The following is an 18,473-nucleotide window of genomic DNA, read 5'->3' as shown; positions in this document are numbered from 1 at the left end:
ACCGTGGAGACGAGGGTGGGAAAGCCAACGCACGAAACTATGTAATTCTTTGATTTGAAGGTCATTGCGAAAATGTTTTGTAAAACGAAAATCTGCCCTTTTCCCTTATGGGGTATCCAAGAGCCCATATAGAGTCCTTACATAGGTTCCTTATTGGTAGGAGAGAATAACAGAGGCCAACCAGAGAATATTGAGAAGCAAAACGGCTCGTAAGCCTGATCTTTATTGATCTGTTGCAACAGGGTCCTCACTCCCCACACGCAGGAAAAGGAGGACCCTGAACCAAGGTGTGCCCGCCCTTATATAGACATTTTTAATTGCCCGCCCTGGAGCTCCAGACCACCCCCAGATACATCATACCTACATCACAGAAAGGGCGGTCTACAGCAGAAATCTGAGTGCGTTGTTTATCTCCTGTCTGCCAGGTTACCTGTTAATGCTCACGTTTGGTTAGTACATTTATTATATGTGTGTGTGTGTGTGTGTGTGTGTGTGTGTGTATATATATATATATATATATAATTTATTTATATGACCTTAATTTTTTTTTTTGAGTTTGAAAAATCTAATTAAATGAGAGAGAGAGAGAGAGAGAGAGAGAGAGAGATCGTAATTAGCTTATCATAATTAGGTTGAGGTCAGTCACCCAAGTGTGTTTCCTCACCCAAGTGAGTGAGGAATTAGGACCCTGTTCTAACCACAACTGCAGGGTTGGTCTGGATGAGCCCTGGGGTTCCCTTCCAGTTCTGCAATTCCATGACCCATTTGAGGATTTTCAGCAGCGCTTGGGTGGCCACCCGTCAGCGATTTGTGAGCTGTGATTCTTGCATGTCAGGGGGTTGGTCTCGATGACCCCTAGGGGACCCACTCCTCCCCGCAGTTCTGCAATGCCTTCTCTTCTCTCCCCGCAGCCCTGAGTGCCGGCGCCCGGGAAGTCCACCTCCCTCCGGGGCCCTTGTACCGCGTGGAAGGGACGTCCGTCTCCATCCCCTGCAACGTCTCGGAGTACGAGGGCCCCACCCTGCAGCACTTTGAGTGGTTCCTCTACCGCCCGTCGGCCCCCGACATCTCCATCGGGGTGGTCAGCACCAAGGACCCCAAGTTCCCTTACGCCGTCTTCACACCCCGGGTGCAGGCGGGCAATGTCTCCATCCAGCGGCTGCGGGGGGACGCCGTGGCGCTGTGGATCAAGGGGGTGCGCCCGGAGGACGCGGGGGTCTATGAGTGCTACACCCCCACCACCGACTCCAAGTACCACGGGACCTACAGCAGCAAGGTGGAGCTGAGAGGTACGGGGGCGATGGAGGGGTATGGGGGGCAGAACCGAAAGGGGGGGGGGAGAAAGTTGAAAACGTAAGGAGAGTCATTCAGGATCCTAGCCCAGCCCCCTGTTCTCCCAGGGGTCAAATTTTGTCTCAAGAGACAATGGAGTAAATTCAAATCGCTGGAGAATCACAGCGCCTGCTGTGGCTGCAGAGACTGGTAAAATAATAATAATAATAATAATAATAATAATAATAATAATAATAATAATAATATTACCCCGCCCATCTGGCTGGGTTTCCCCAGCCACTCTGGGCGGCTCCCAATCGAATATTAAAAACACAATACAGCATTAAACATTAAAAGCTTCCCTAAACAGGACTGCTTTCAGATGTCTTCTAAAAGTCTGATTGTTATTTTTCTCTTTGACATCTGGTGGGAGGGCGTTCCACAGGACGGGTGCCACCACCGAGAAGGCCCTGTGCCTGGTTCCCTGTAATCTCACTTCTCGCAATGAGGGAACCGCCAGAAGGCCCTCAGCGCTGGACCTCAGCGTCCGGGCAGAACGATGGGGGTGGAGACGCTCCTTCAGGTATACTGGATCGAGGCTGTTTAGGGCTTTCAAGGGCAGCACCATCACTTTGAATTGTGCTCGGAAACGTACTGGGAGCCAGTGAAGATCTTTCAGGACCGGTGTCTTACCTGCTGCCTCCTGCGTTGCTTTGGCTGCATTGGCAGCACTGAAGTGACCCCTCTGGGGTACAAGCCTGGTTGGCGGGTCTGGAGGTCCTGGGCTGCCCCGATGACAAGGCACCCCCCTCCTCGGCCTCGCTGGTCCAAAGGAAAGCGGAGCGAGACATTTGGCACAAGCGTGGCTGCAGGCGTTGCCAGAGGGAGGCGTACAAAACGCCATCCAGCCGCCTTAGGGATTTGTGTAAGGCCTACTCCCTAGTCAAAGAAGGCAGCAGGTTCAGATTCTTTTCTCGGGGTTTGCACCCGAAGCCTTTCACATAAATGTGTATGGCTGTAAGGCAGGAGAGGTTTAGCACCAGAGTTTTCCTCCTCAAATTCCCCCAAGAATTTAGGAATGTAGATAGACTGCCACTGGGGCTGGAGGCTCTGCAAACACGGCACCACACTGGCTCCGATGGGCAAGACTCTCCTGACGTTCCCATGACTCCGCTGTCCCTCCACGGAGGCAGGAAGTGTAGGGACTTGCAAGCGGGGAGAGTTGCGCTCCGGTTTTGGGCTTGCTTTTGGGCTTCCGGCTGGCCACTGGCCTGATCCAGTTGGCTCTTCCAATGCCCTAATGGAACCTCCAGTCTCCCCAGGCAGTCTATCTGGATTCCTAGGTCCTGTGGGGTATTTGGCCACCATGAGAACAGAGGGCTGGCCGAGATGGCCTGATCCAGCAGCCTGACTTCCTTAGGCGCAGGAAAGTGCCTATTTAAATAGGCAATACTATGTTAATTGACGGTCAAATCCTGTGAGCTTCAGGGCAGCCGTGGGTGGATTCGAACCCTGTTCTCTCCCGGTCCTGGTCCTCGTTGAATCCCCTCAAAAACGACCCTGTGAGTTGGGCAAGCCCGAGAGAGGCTGTGACTGGCCCTGAGGAGCTTCACGGCCAAGTGGGACGATTTGAACCTTGGTCCTCATCCGACACTCTAACCACTGCCTCTGGGACCGACTGTGGGATGCAGGCACCTTCCGCGGTCATCTGATGTGGAGGTTTATTGCATTAGCAATGGTGATTTTTCCCCGAGGTCGCTGCTGTGTCCGTTGCTCCGCTAATCCGTTTAGCGGCTGGGACGAGCAGATGGCTTCTGAGCCAGGACTTGTCTCCAGGCCAAGCTCTGCCGAGTGGGCAGCCCTGCGGGGCGTGAGAGGAGGAGGGGCCCCATCTGGCTCCCCATCTGAAGCCCCCATGTCCTCCTGGCAGCTAAATCCAGAAAAGAAATCTTTCCGGGGCTGGGAACTCGTGCCTCTGCTCATTGCGGACCTTGGGCTTTTTTTTAAAAAAATAGTATTTTTATTAAAGGAAATTGTATCCACCTCTCTTCTCTGTCCCTGCACCAAGAGCCAGTGCAGTTAGACTGTGGAACTCCCTGCCACTGGAGGGAGTGCTGGCCAGCAGCCTGGATGGCTTCAAAGAAGCCCAAAGTTTGGATAAGTTAATAAAGGAGAAGGGGGCTATTAAGGGCTACTAGCCAGAATGACCTGCAAGAGAAGAGAGTGTTGCTCTTGTGTTCGGATTCTGCTTGTGACTTTCCTGTAATGGGCACCTGGTTGGCCACTGTGGGCACGATAGTCTCCCTTGGGCCTGATCCAGCAGACCCTTCTCATGTCCTTCTGGATATCTTTCCCAGTCTGCTTCTGCATTGAAACTGGTTTCAAGACGCTTTGATGGCGTACTTAGCGCCTCCGGCTTCTTTGGGAGGAAGGACAGGAGAGAAATTGAATTTAAAATGTATTTTGTTTGTCTGTAAAATGGAAGTGTGGATGCGGGTGGCGCTGTGGGTTAAACCACAGAGCCTAGGGCTTGCCAGTCAGAAGGTCGGTGGTTCAAATCCCCGCGACGGTGTGAGCTCCCGTTGCTCAGTCCCTGCTCCTGCCTCCTAGCAGTTCGAAAGCACGTCAAAGTGCAAGTAGATAAATAGGTACCACTCCGGCGGGAAGGTAAACGGCGTTTCCATGCACTGCTCTGGTTCGCCAGAAGCGGCTTAGTCCTGCTGGTCACATGACCCGGAAGCTGTACGCTGCCTCCCTTGGCCAATAAAGCGAGATGAAAATTGCAACCCCAGAGTGGGTCACGACTGTACCTAATGGTCAGGGGTCCCTTTACCTTTACTTTAAAATGGAAGTGTTTTTTTTGTTGTTTTTTAAAGTAGGTTTTTAAACTGCTTTACATTTTCATAGCTCTCCCTGGGACCTTTGAGTGAAGGGTGGAAAATAAAAAATAAACAGGCAGTGCGGTGTAGTGGTTAGAGTGCTGGATTATGACGTTGGAAAGACCAGGGTTCAAATTTGCACTCAGCCATGAAACGCTCTGGGTGGGACCTCAAGGCTTCTCTCAGCCCAAGCTACCTCAGAGGATTGTTGTGGGGATTAAATGGGGAGGGGGAGAACCCTGTGGCCCCCCTTGAGTTCCCTGGAGAAAAAGTGGGGGTAGAAATGCAATACATTCTACTCAAGTGTAGACCCATTGAAATGAATGAACTCACGTTCACCTTGCTGATTAATTTCAGTACAACTAGCAGTGAGCACAACTCACAGAAGCCAGGTGGGCCACAGAAGCCAGTCGAACGAAAAACCAGCCGGTTTTTCATGAGAAACGTCCTCATTCTCTTTTCTCGAACCAACATGCAAACCGAAACACACTTTTTGGAATCTGCACTTTTCTCAATCTTGCAGTGCGGTGCAACTCTTTAACCGGCGTGTGTGTTATACAGTGGTACCTCGGTTCTCGAACGTAATCCGTTCCAAGAAAACATTCGACTTCCGAAATGTTCGAAAACCGAGGCGCAAAGGGCTGGCTGTGAGTCCAGTTGGAAAAACTGCAAAACACACAGCAGAAGCTGTTTGACTTCCAAGGCGCGTTTGAAAATGGAAGCAATGACTTCCGGGTTTTTGGCGTTCGAAAACCGAAACTAGACACTCAAAAACCGAGGTACCCCTGTCTATGCATGCCTTGATTTGGAGAAGAAGTGCCTCAAAATACCATTAAACCCCCCTTGAAAATTCACCAGAACCTTAGTGCAGATCCCCCCTTAACAAACGTACAGTATTTTTCGCTCTACAGGACGCACCGGACTATAGGAGGGGAAGAACGAGGGGGGGAATTCTCCCCCTCTCTGCTCAGCGCCCCTTCAGCGAAGCGGCAGGAGAAACAGAGCCCCTTCCAATTCTCCTCCCGGTTCGCTGAAGGGGCGCTGCGCAGAGAGGGAAAACAGTGCAGCGCCTCTCCAGCGAAGCGAAGCCTGCAAGAAGGATTGGTGTGCACTGACCCCCTCACTCTCCAGGCTTCAGGCGGCTATCCGCAAGCCTTCGGAGCGCAGGTGGGAACTCCTGCTGCGCTCCGAGGGCTTGCGGATAGCTGCCTGAAGCTCCCAGAGCGCAGCGGGAGTTCCCACTGTGCTCCAGGGGCTTCAGACGGCTTCAGTGAAAGCGACACGAAGTCTCCGGAGCACGGGGGGAGTGCTCCCTCTGCGCTTCGGAGGCTTCGCGTTGCTATCGCTGAAGCCAAGGAGTCTGCATTCGCTCCATAGGACACACACACATTTCCCCTTCATTTTGAGAGGGGGAAAAGTGCGTCCTATAGAGCGAAAAATACGGTATGTGTTTCGGGTGCGGTTTTCCCTAAGATGCCCATTTTTGCAGAGCCGTAATTTCCCCTCTCCTGATGCGACTGAGGGGGGCCCTGATCCGCTTTCCCTCCTGCCCCACAGTCATCCCCGACAAGCTCTCCGTGTTGCCGGCTGCTCCTTCCGCCCCGAAGCCCCCTTTGCGCAGCCGGGGGGCTGTGCCCGCCTCTCCGCTCCAGCTGACGCTTTGGGAAAGCCAGGACCTCCAGCTGACGTGCGCCGTGACCAGCCAGACCCCGCAGCACGTCCACCTCTCCGTCTCCTTCGGCCTGTCCGCCCCCGACGCCTCCAGGGACGTCCAGCCTCTGCAGGAGGTGATTGCCGTGCGCCGAGACTTCGCTGTGGAGGCTGGCGAGAGATTCGCCGAGCGCCACCGTGCGCAAGAGCTGTCGCTGGCCAAGATGGGAGATCGGCAGTACCAGATGGTCCTGGGTTGGCTGAGGCCCGAAGATGCCGGGATCTACCACTGTGTCGCTGGGGAGTGGATCCAGGATCCTGATGGGAGCTGGCAGCAGATTGCAGAGAAGCGGGTGGTGCTGGCTCAAGTCACTGTTCGCACCGTAGGTATGATATGATATGATACGATACAATACAATAATCTTTATTGTCATTGTCCCATACAGAACAACGAAATTGAAAAATTCAGAAACCAGCAAGCCTGCTATCCCAGCTATCCCAGCCTGGTCAGCCCCCTAAAAACTCTGGTACTCCATTTCTAAATACAATATACTGCCATAGAATGGGATGCGGGTGGAGCTGTGGGTTAAACCACAGGGCCTAGGCCTTGCCGATCAGAAGGTTGGCGGTTCGAATCCCCGCGGCGGGGTGCGCTCCTGTTGCTCGGTCCCTGCTCCTGCCAACCTAGCAGTTTGAAAGCACGTCAAAGTGCAAGCAAATAAATAGGTACCACTCCGGCGGGAAGGTAAACGGCGTTTCCGTGCGCTGCTCTGGTTCGCCCGAAGCGGTTTATTCCTGCTGGCCACATGACCCGGAAGCTGTACGCTGGCTCCCTGAGCCAATAAAGCGACCCCCGAGTCGGCCACGACTGGACCTAATGGTCAGGGGTCCCTTTACCCTTTACCTTACTCCCATAGAGACTCCTTACCCTGCGTTTAAAACCAGGTGAGTTTTCCTCGGGAGGAGGGATCCACAGAGCAGTGGGATCCACTGTGGCTCTTGGAGGTGGGAGAGTCTGAGGGTGAAGATCCGTTTGGCAGTGGAATGGGCTCCCTCGGAAGGTGGCGGATTCGCCTTCGCTGGTGGTTTGGGAGCAAAGGTTCGGTGGCCACCTGCCAGGGATTCCTTCGCTGCAATTCCTGCATTCGTTGAATCGTACGAATTCAAAGGGACCCCAAGGGTCCTCTAGTCCACCCCCTGCAATCACTGCTACAGAATCCCTGACAGGTGGCCATCCCACCTGTTGAAAAAACCTCCGACGAAGGAGTGTTCACCACCTTTTGCTCCACTGCCAAATGGCTCTTCCTAAATATTGTCAGAAACCACTTTCTTGCCATTTGGATCCATTGGTTTGTGTCGCCCCCTGCAGAACAGGAGAATGCAGTCATACCTCTTCTTACGTTCAGCTCAGGTTACGTCTTTTCAGGTTGCATCCCACAGTTCAGCTATTGATTGATTTTGTGACTGCAGTACATTGTTTATTGCTTTCATTTTATGGATCAATGGTCTTTTTAGATAGAAAAATTCATGTTAAATTGCTGTTTGGGGGGTTGTGAACAGATTAATCCATTTTGCATTACTTTCTATGGGAAAGCATTCCTTGGTTTTGGAATGCTTTGGTTTTGGAACAGATTAAATTTGAGAACCAAGGTACCCCTGTATTTGAAGATGGCTCTCATACCTTTTCTCAGTTTCCTCTTCTCCAGACTAAGCATATCCAGCTTCCTCAACCACTCCTCATAAGGCCTGCTTGCCCTCCTCTCCACACCTTCCAGCTTCTCAACATCCTTCTTAAATTGTGGTGTCCAGAACTGGACACATTATTCCAGGTGGGGTCTGGCCAAGGCAGAAGAGAGCAGAACAATGACTTCCCTGGACCTAGAATTAATTGCATTTGCCTTTTTTGCTGCTGCATCACATGGTTGACTCCTGTCAAAATCGTGATCTGCTGGGACCCTTTGATCCTTTTCTCACGGGCTGCTCTGACCTTCTCACCCCTGACTTTCTCTTGCTCTGCTTTCAGCCAGCCACTTGGCCGCCTCCGCCAGCCCCGCCCAAGTCCGCGTCGGCTCTGGAGAAGCCCTGGACCTCCTCTGCAATGCCTCTGGCCTCCAGGCCGCCCCGTTGCCCCACATCGCCTACTCCCTTGGCTGGGAAGTGAGCCAGGGCAGTGAGGGAGAAGGGCACCTGGTGGCCCGCTTGGACCCGGACGGGGCTCTCGTCCTGGGCGACAGCTATGCCAACCGCGACGTCGGCCGGCGGCACGTCTCCCTGCAGAAGCTGGCCTCCCCTCTGGGCTCCTACCAGCTGCGGATTGAGTCGGCGCAGCCCAGCGATGTGGGCTCCTACCGCTGCGTGGTGTGGGCCTTTGTGCGCTCCCCTGGCGACAAGCTGCGCGAAGTGGCCAGTGTCCGGTCCGAGGCTCTGACGGTGGACATGAAATCGGAAGGTGCGTATGGGGTCACCGAGCTGGCTTTGGGTCCCCAAATTTGCCCCTCTCTTTTGCTGGGATAAGGACACTTTGCAGCCCTGGAACCGTTAAAGCTGATTCCGCTCTCATGTCCTATTTAGATTCTCCTTCTCCTTCTCCTTCTCCTCCTCCTCCTCCTCCTCCTCCTCCTCCTCCTCCTCCTTTACATATATTTATTCATTTACAGTGGACGCTCGGGTTGCGAACATGATCCGTGCGGGAGGCATGTTCGCAACCCACAGCATTTGCAACCCCCAGCGCTGCATCTGCGTACGCGCGGGTCACGATTTGGCACTTCTGTGCATGCGCAAAGCGCGATTTAGCACTTCTGCGCATGTGCAACTGCCAGTACTTACGGGTTTCGGCACGTCTGAAGCATCTGTAACCTGAGGTATGACTGTACATTTATTTCATAAAACACACTGCTTTATTGTAAAAACAATCCTCAAATGGCTTAAATAAGACAAAGCATTGCAATCAAGGAAAAATTGCAATAGTTTAAAACATGGGGAAAGTTAAACTCGGCCGGTTAAAATTCACATTGGCTTTCCAAGCACCTGAGCAAAGTTGAAGTAGCTCACTGTGTGTGACCTCAGTCCAGTCGCTCCCTCTCAGCCTCACCTTCCTGCCCAGGTGGTTTGAGGAGAAAAAGGAGGAAGAGGAAATAAACTGTAAAAATAAAAATAAAATCCCCTGTGCAGTTGAATCGAACAATAGTTTTTGAATATGTCTTTTTAGTTCATGTAAAATCAAAAGGGCAAACAGAACCAGGCAGGCGCCTTCTGTGCCAATTTTTAAATGCCTGCTGGAAACCTTTCTCTCCCGCCAGGCAGGCGGTTTGGGAGAGATCCCTCCACAAAGGCCCCCAAATCCTGCTTCTAATTTCTTTTTGCTTTTGACTCGCTTTAAACTTCCCGTGACTTTACTGTCCGGTTTGGGGTTTTCATTTTTTTTTTTACAGACTAAAACTTTTTTTAGAATTCAACAATAACAAAGGAAAAAACCACAGTAGCTGCTACATCAAATCATTACAATTAACCAATGTTAACATTTTATAAATACTAAGAAAGAAATTACACAACATCACTTTTAACTTGCTGAGGTTTTCATAATACACTTTTATCTCTTGATCTTTTTCTTAACATATCAAAAAGAGAAAGACCAAGAAAGGAAACACAAAAGGGAAGAGAGAAAAAGAAGAAGGGAGTGAAGGGAAGGGGAAAAAGAAAAGAGGAAGAAGGAAACAAAGCAAAACAAACATATTTGGCTTCCGATTAGACTCATTGTATTATTATTTCTACAATTTCTTCACACACAGTTCCAAGTTATTGTATTTCTTTCTTTGTTCTCGTCAGATATCAGAAAACATTATATTTGCTGTTTTACAAGGATCATTCTATTTATGCCAGGAGAGATTTGTTATTGTAATACTTTTCCAAATACTCTTTAAAGATTTTCCATTCTTTCTGTACTTTCTGTTTTGGATACCCTCTAATTCTCCCTGTCATCATAGCCATTTGTAGATATTCTAGCATTTGGACGGTTTGGGGTTTTCATATTGTAAACCTCCGTGATACAATTTTATAATACGCCGCTATAAAAATATTTATTTATGCAAATAACTACCTGACATTTAGAAGACATCTTAAGGCAGCCCTGTTCAGGGAAGTTTTTAATCTGTGATATTTTACTGTATTTTGGTTTCTATGGAAGCCGCCCAGAGTGGCTGGGGAAACCCAGCCAGATGGGCGGGGTACAAATAATAAATTATTATTATTATTATTATTATTATTATTATTATTAAGGACTGGACAAGTTCATAGATGAGAAGGATATCCAGGCTCCTGGCCACGATGGAGGCAGGAGGGCTTCTGAATGGCCGTAGCTGGAAGCCATGGGACGCCGGAGATGCCCTTGCGCATGGATCCTGCTGGCGGGTTTCCCAAATGGGACGTCTGGCTGGCCCCTGTGAGGAGAGGACCCTGGATGGGGCCCCTTTGGCCTGAGCCAGCAGCCAGGCTCTTCTTCGGTCCCAATAATAATAATAATAATAATAATTTATTATTTACACGGGTGGCGCTGTGGGTTAAACCACAGAGCCCAGGATTTGCCGATCAGAAGGTCGGCGGTTCGAATCCCTGCGACGGGGTGAGCTCCCGTTGCTCAGTCCCTGCTCCTGCCCACCTAGCAGTTCAAAAGCAAGTGCAAGTAGATCAATAGGTACCACTCCAGCGGGAAGGTAAATGGCGTTTCCATGCGCTGCTCTGGTTCGCCAGAAGCGGCTTAGTCCTGCTGGCCACATGACCCGGAAGCTGTACGCTGGCTCCCTCAGCCAATAAAGCGAGATGAGTGCCGCAACCCCAGAGTCGGCCACGACTGGACCTAATGGTCAGGGGCCCCTTTACCTTTACATTTACCTTTTACGTTTTACCCTGCCACTCTGGGCGGCTTCCAACAAAACACTAAAATACAATAGCCTATTAAACATGAAAAGCTTCCCCAAACAGGGCTGCCTTCAGATGTCTTCTAAAAGTTTGGTTGTTGTTTTTCTCTTTGACATCTGGTGGGAGGGCGTTCCACAGGGAGGGTGCCACCACCGAGAAGGCCCTCTGCCTGGTTCCCTGTAACTTGGCTTCTTGCAGCCAGAAGGTCCTCGGCGCTGGACCTCAGTGTCCGGGCAGAATGACCTCAGTTCCTAGGTTCTCTTGGCCATCTTTGGAAGAGGGTGCTGGGACTCAATGGGTTGGCTCTCCTTACGCTAAGAAAAATGATAATCGAAGCTGCTAGGCAGAAGAGTGTCTCCGAGATACGTCTCCAGGGTTTGGCGATGCTGAATCCGTCCTCTTCTCTGCCCCCCTGCAGCGGTGGTGCTTGAGGCCACGGCATGGCTGCCGTCCGCCACCATCTACCGCGGGGACACGGCCGAGGTGCGCTGCAACGTCTCGGTGGAAGCCACGCAGGACATCGCCCTGGCCCTCAGCTGGTGGGTGGAGCTGCCCGACGAGGGCCCCACCTCTCACGGGGTCCTGCTGGCCTCCGTCAGCCGCGAAGGGGTGGCCGACCTGGCCAGCCGGCCCTCGGGGGGCGCCGTCAGCGTGGACAAAGCCGGCCCCACCAGCCACCGCCTGCGCCTCCACGGGGTGCAGCCGTCGGACGAGGGCAAGTACCACTGCGCCGTCACCGCCTGGGTGCGCTACCCGGACCTCAGCTGGTACAAGGCTGGGTCCGCCAAGTCCAACATGGTCACTGTCTATCCGTACACGTTGGGTGAGTAACCCCTTCTTTTTTCGGGGGGGGGGGAGTCGGGCAGAATCCTCCTGTTGGGAGATTTGGGGCAGATGGTGTCCTTTTTCACAGATGAAAAGAAAGGCCTTCTTTGCAGAGCGCAGAGTTAAACTGTGGAACTCCTTGCCACAGGAGCCAGTGATGACCAACCTTGGTGCCTTTAAAATCTGGTTGGACAAATATATGGAGGAGGAGATGGCTGTCAGTCGCCTGTTATAGTAATTCTAAGGTCTTCCCCCCCATTTTTTTATTAATTTCATAACACAAATAAACAATGCAAACAGAAAAACAAATAATACAAACAAATTCTTGTCTCATCCTTATTTTTTCTGAACATTGTTAGGTGAGCTTCCCCAAGTCCCCCCATCTGATTTTCATTTTACCTCATTTTTAGCAGTTTCATATATCATAATTTTTAACCATTATTATCACAGTTAAAAAGGTAAAGGTAAAGGTACCCCTGCCCGAACGGGCCAGTCTTGACAGACTCTGGGGTTTGTGCGCCCATCTCACATCTATTGGCCGGGGGCCAGCGCTGTCCGCAGACACTTCCGGGTCACGTGGCCAGCGTGACATCGCTGCTCTGGCGAGCCAGAGCCGCACACGGAACGCCGTTTACCTTCCCGCTGGTAAGCGGTACCTATTTATCTACTTGCACCCGGGGGTGCTTTCGAACTGCTAGGTGGGCAGGCGCTGGGACCGAGCAGCGGGAGCGCACCCCGCCGCGGGGATTCGAACCGCCGACCTTTCGATCGGCAAGCCCTAGGCGTTGAGGCTTTAGCTTACTTACCATAAAAATCTTCACATTTTATCACTTACAAATAATACTGCTTTAAAATACACTATCTTCTAACCCTGCAGCCTATATCCACTTCCAAAGCTATTCTAAGATTTAAGTGATTCTAAGGTCTTAAATATAGAATAGATGTTGATAATTGCATGAGGTAAATGCACATACATAAGCGTATAACTCACATGTCTACAATAGTACAGGAGAGCAATCCCAAAGCCATCTTGGCTCTCCTAAAGACGCTCAATATTTCCTTTGCCTCCTCAGTCCCCCTTGCCTGAGAACAGGGAGGCAGATAGCAAGCAGGGGAAGTTCCTCTCCTATATCTATGAACCTCCTTGGGATTCATTGTCATTGTTTGCCAAGGTGCTCTCTGCATTGAGAGATGTCTGATGGTCTTATCAAATGCTAATGTCTTGGGTAAACTGTTTCTGGAGCTATGTAAAATTTGCCAGATCCTCAGGAATATCACACCTTGGCCTGCCTGAGCCACATTCACCCCGCCTTGTGGGTGATGCTATTGCTGGAGGTTTGTAGAGATGTCCTCCTTCTCCACACCAAAACGCAAACCCTTAAAAGGGTTCGGTGTCTCTGTTGCAACAGAAAAATAAAGATTTGCCTTGCTGTCACTGCACCCAACCTCCATCCATTCATCTCTGACCAGTCATGGACTTAGGGGTGTTACGGAAAAATCTAGGTGCGAGGCTGCTCAGTCCCCCAGCTGGTCAGGCAGAGTCCGCGGGACTAAAGGAAGGAGTCCATACTAAAGCAGCAGCAAGAGAGATGCTTGGATCCCTTTCTGAGCTCGAAGCGTGGGTACCCCCAACAAAAATTTAAAAATTTGGCTTCGTAATTTGGAAGTAATGTGATCTGATTAGATTGTTAATAAAAATTATATTTAAAAAAAAAGGAAGGAGTCCAGCCACCAACCGGAGCAAATAGCTGTAGACCAAAGTTTATTGTGCAACAGGTTCAAAGAGGAATTTTGCAGGAAACGACAAAAGCACAGGGCAGGGCAGCCATCTCTCTCTTTTGACTACATGCATCAAAGAAGCAACATCTGCTTAGCCAAAGATGCTCTCTTGGTCTCCAGCCAAGAGAGGACAAAGGGACTGTCTCCTTATGAGATACTTTCCAGGTGCATGTTACTTTTCTAAGCTAAGTCTGCCTTCTGGGACCCGATTGTGAACAGAATGTGAGTGAGTAAACTCTTTTTATACTTTTATAGAAGCCTGTGCCGTGTCTTATCTTTTATGAGGGAATAAGGGGAAAATACCAGAACAGTTATTCTAGAGGCTTTAGTCAGCCTCAGCAAACGCATCCGCTGTGAGTTTAAAAAGGGGAATGTTACTCTGCTAAACTGTGAACTTGTTAACACAAGTTGGAAAGGCTATAATCAAACAAAACATCCTCTCCTACATCCCTGGACATTTTTTGACAGCTGGGAATTTTCCTCTGATTATCCCAACGAGAAGGACTCTGGTTTTTTGGGAAAGGTATTTTTAAACCGAGCCCATTGCCCTCTTGACTCTCTTCCGTTTCTTCCTCTCCTCTCCCCAGCCATCGACACCTTGTTCATCCCTCTCCTGGCCGGTGTCTCCAGTGCCCTTTTCATGGGCGTCACCGTCCTCGTCACTGTCACCTGCTGCTTCATGAAGAGGCTCCGGAAGAGGTGAAAGCCGGCCGAGAGAAAGGAGGTCATGCACCTTTGCCAGGTGGGGTGCTGTGTGTGTGTGTTTGCGTTCCGTGTCTCCCTGTCCTCCTTTGGGTCCGGCCACACCTCAGCAGTCAGGGAGGACCCTCAGCTCTCTGTTTAAAGGGGGGCCAGACCTGCTCCTGCCCACCCTCCTTTGCAAATTCGGTTGCTGAATAGCCATCAGGTATTTTGCTGCATGTAGGGACGCGGGTGGCACTGTGGGTTAAACCACAGAGCCTAGGACTTGCTGATCAGAAGGTTGGCGGTTCACATCCCCGCGATGGGGTGAGCTCCCATAGCTTGGTCCCTGCTCCTGCCAACCTAGCAGTTTGAAAGCACCTCAAAGTGCAAGTAGATAGATAGGTACCGCTCTGGTGGGAAGGTAAACAGCATTTCCGTGTGCTGCTCTGGTTCGTCAGAAGTGGCTTAGTCCTGCTGTCCACATGACCCGGAAGCTGTACATCGGCTCCCTTGACCAATAAAGCGAGATGAGCGCCACAAGCCCAGAGTCGGCCACAACTGGACCTAATGGTCACAGGTCCCTTTACCTTTACCTAACTTCCCCCAAATTAAACCCAACCCACGGATGCTGCTGCTATTTAATTATTTCGTAAAAACTGTACACTGATTGTAAAAAGAAAAGGAAAAACCAAGTCCCTCAAGGTGGTTTATGAAAAGGTAAAGGAAGAAAATCGAGAAAAAAATCATTTTAGAACAACCAAAAAAATGCTAAAAATACTAACACTAAATCCACCTCGCTTGGATTTAAGGAGCGCAGTTTCAACCAGCCCAGCTTGAAATGGTGCAAGTTGGATGCGCGTCAGATGCGATTGCGCTGGATCTCCTACCAGTGAGGAGTTCCTTGCAAGGGGACTAATTTTGCTGCAACAAAAAAACCCAAACGAAACATGAGTCTTGCAGCCCCTGAAATCCTTTACAAATATAAATTGTGGCCTCAGAAGTTTTCATGGCCCACCGTCTGCTGAATCAGACGCATGAAGTGTTTCTCTTCAGTTGTGGGGCTCAAACTGGGTCATTCCCAGCTAAACAGATATGCCCCGATGCCCCGTAATCCGGTGGCTTCACCTCGCCGTTTTCCTTTCAGGTTCATTTGTCCCAAGATGACCTTTAAGGCCACTTGCGGACGGAAGAGGGAAGGAGCTCCCTGCCCTCTCTTGCACCCAAGTCACCCTCACTGGGAACGGTTTCCCGGGATCCCCTTCATTTTGAAAACCGGGTCACGGCAAACGAGTTATTGTCCACAGGCCATAAATCGACTCCCTCGTTTGCAGCAAGCTCTTTTTGCCCCGGTTTCTGCAATTAATTCGCCACGGCCTCCAGGGGTAAAATATGGATTCTGAGGTTTGATGTCGGAGGGTTTTTTTGCCTGTTGACCCACATCCACTCCCCCTCTCTCCCCTTTTGCAGGAGCTTCCTCTGTCTCCGATCTTCCGGCTGCCCTCTTTTCCTTGACGTTGTTGTGCCTGGTGATCCAGTTTCTCTGCAGGCTCCGCGAAGGAAGCCTCTGCTCCTCCTCTTTGACTCTGGATTGGGCCCCCCTCTGCCACCCCAAACAAGAAGTGCTCCAGGACCTCTGGGGAAGGACATTTCCCCATCCTGCCAATGGCCCAAACGTCCTTTCTTGACCCCTCCGTTTTCTCCAGCAGAAATTGGTGCTGTGCTTGAGTTAGGGGGGAGGCGAGGGAGAAAGGGGAGTGACCTTCCTGCCATTTGATGGGGGGGGGGTCTTTCCTGAAGAAGCCTTGCTTGCCTCCTGCCATCAACGCAGACCCTGCCTTCTCTTGTTTTCTCTCTGCCTGTGACTGTTCTTCCTTCCTTCCACCCTTCCTTTCCCCAATGAGCTGCATGTTTATGTCAAGACGGTACAATGATCACCTTGGGGGGCTCTTTGCAGCCGGTTGGAGGCCAGAGAGTGGACAGAAGGGTCCCTGTTGCGTTCTTCGTTGCAGAAAAGGAAGCCCTCTGAAGAAGACCCAGAAACCTCTTGGACGGCGGCTGTTAGCTCAAATATCATCCTCAGGACACCTCCCAAAGCAGCCAGTCACCCCCGAAACATTTTGCTCTCATCACGTCGGCAGGAACCCAAGCTCTGTGTGTAGGTGGGGTGCATGTGTGTGTTGTGGATCTGCAAAGAAGCTCAGGAAAAAGAACCACAGAATGCACAACTCTGCGAGACGGAAGAGGGAGCCCGCGAGGCTGCCGTCAGTCGTCTTCCTCTGTTTTTGTTCCTTGAAAAAGTATCGGGGTGGAGCATCTCAGGGTGGCGGAGGGAGGATCTTACTTGTGCCAAATGAATCAGTTTAGGGGACCACTAAGGACTCTGGCCTGCAATATCTGACCCCCAGTTGTGATTTTGAACCTCCCCCACTGGTTTCGCAGAAGGTGGCGGGTTCTCCCTCCCTGGGGGCTTCTCAGCAGAGGTTGGAGGGCCACCTGTCGGGGATCCTTGTGTCACAAGTCCTGACCCTCTGGGGATCCCTTCCAACTCTCCAATTCCATGAAACAACTGAGCCACGTCCCTCTCATCCCAGAGGCAACTGCGAGACTGATTTCTCCCCAACGCGAGAGGGATGAGCAGAGAGAGAAAGAGAAACGGAAGAGGCAGAAGGGAGCGTTATTTTACGACAGTCCCTGTCGTCTATTTTTGTAATTATTAAAGGTTTTGGAAGAAGAAGAGCCCCGCCCTCTGGGCCCCACCTACCCGCTTCCTTGTTGGCGGGGGGTGTCTCCCCAAATCTGCAGGTGAAAGCCTGCTTCAGTGCCCCTTTGCCCGGGGGGTTCTCTGGATTTCTCTGGAAAAGGTTGGATCAGGCGGACAGCACTCGTGTCGCCTGCAAAATACCATTTTAGCCAAAGGTGCTTGTTCTTCTGTCTGTGGGGTGAGTCTTCCTGGGGGTTCCCCCACTAAGCCTCGCAGTTGCCTGTTCCTTTGAGAAGTATCTCATTTTATCTGCTCCACAATGACATCATGGCAGTGTTATGGAAAATAATCTGGGGTGAGAGACTACTCAAGAGCCTAGCTCATCGGGGTGCAAGTCCCCCGCGGGTCTATGCGCTTAGTAAAAGAAGGAAGTTCCAGCTGAGTAATTTGGAGCAAAACAGTGGTCAGTAGACCTTGATCTTTATTGTTGCGCAACAGGTCCCCCCAGGAGTAAGAACCCTGAGCATGGGGAGACCTCCTCTGTTAAACCTTCCCTCTTTCCCCCAGAATACACTTTGAGAGGCATCACTGATGCATCATCACTACATCACTGGCATGTCACAAGTGGGGAGGGGTACACAAGGGTTACAGCAGTTCAACATGAGGTCCCTTTATCAGACCCCTTTCCCAACACCTCTTAAGACCCGTCACCAAAAGAACAATAAAACTCTCGACATCTCCTGGTCCTCAGGACTTGTCTGGAGATGGGCTTTCAAAACACCGGACTTGCTCAACTGCCTCTGCAAATATCTATTGTTGCTCCTTGGTCACCCCCTGGGTGGGGGGCCGTGTCTGTGCTCTCACGCTTGGGGAATAAATTCACCTTTCTTTAAGGGTTAAAATGGTGTGGGAATGAGGACAGTCGGTTAAAGTATGGATTTTCCACGAATTTATGAAGCTAGGTATCTTCCCTGAGCTGTCAAGTCGAAACAGCAGGCAGTTGCGATGCCCTCAAAACCACCACGTTTCAGAGCTAGCGGACCTCTGGGTGCCTCGCAAGGATTTCTGACTCCTGGTGGTTTTCCCAGAGCAAAGCAACAAAAGGCTAAGTTTATGCATCTGAACTGTGGGGGAAGGAGGAGGAGGAGGAGAATCTGGGGAGGCTGGGAACGCAGAAGGGCCATGAGCTACGTCCGGTTCTGGTACTCGGAATAAATCCCTCAGCTCTGAATTCTTTATGGCTTAAGTGTGTTTCTTTTTCACCTGGTGTAGTGGTTGGAGCGCTTGACTAGGGCTTGGGGGAGACCAGTCACTCACCCTGCGCCTGAGCTTCCTTGCAGGGTTATTGTGCGGATAAGAGCGGCAGCAGCAAAGTGTTTCAGGTACCTTGATCTCCTTGGAAGAAGCAGGAGGGATATTGTAATAAATGAAAATCTGCCTTTATTCCCCTCTGGGGGACACAAGAGCCCATATAGAGTCCTTACATAGGTTCTCCATTGGTTGGAGAAAATGACAGAGGCCAAGCAGAGAACATTGAGAAGCAAAGCTGCTAGTAAGCCTGATCTTTATTGAACTGTTGCAACAGGGTTCTCCCCTCACATGCAGGAGAAGGAGGACTCAGAACCCAGGTGTGCAAGCCCTTATATAGACATTTTAAATTGCCCGCCCTGAAGTCCAAGACCACCACCCCAGATACATCATACCTACATCACAGAAAGGGTGGTCTACAACAGAAATCTGAGTGCATTGTTTACCTCCTATCTGGCAAG

General features: G+C 50.9%; 1 protein-coding gene across 1 annotated transcript in view; it reads left to right on the top strand.

Annotated features, from left to right (window-relative positions):
* The window catches only part of IGSF8 (immunoglobulin superfamily member 8), a 33,755-nt gene extending 15,820 nt beyond the window's left edge, over nucleotides 1-17,935 (top strand). Inside the window, exons 2-7 of the mRNA XM_082202221.1 lie at nucleotides 912-1,289; nucleotides 5,709-6,188; nucleotides 7,825-8,250; nucleotides 11,134-11,538; nucleotides 13,907-14,061; nucleotides 15,471-17,935. Of these exons, the coding sequence (XP_082058347.1) occupies nucleotides 912-1,289; nucleotides 5,709-6,188; nucleotides 7,825-8,250; nucleotides 11,134-11,538; nucleotides 13,907-14,022 (1,805 nt within the window). The 3' untranslated portion in view covers nucleotides 14,023-14,061; nucleotides 15,471-17,935. The remainder of the gene's footprint in view (nucleotides 1-911; nucleotides 1,290-5,708; nucleotides 6,189-7,824; nucleotides 8,251-11,133; nucleotides 11,539-13,906; nucleotides 14,062-15,470) is intronic.
* Nucleotides 17,936-18,473: the final 538 nt, after the last annotated feature.

This window comes from Podarcis vaucheri, assembly GCF_965113315.1.
Source record: "Podarcis vaucheri genome assembly, chromosome: 16".
Taxonomy (NCBI): domain Eukaryota; kingdom Metazoa; phylum Chordata; class Lepidosauria; order Squamata; family Lacertidae; genus Podarcis; species Podarcis vaucheri.
This window is presented reverse-complemented; position numbering and strand designations above follow the sequence as displayed.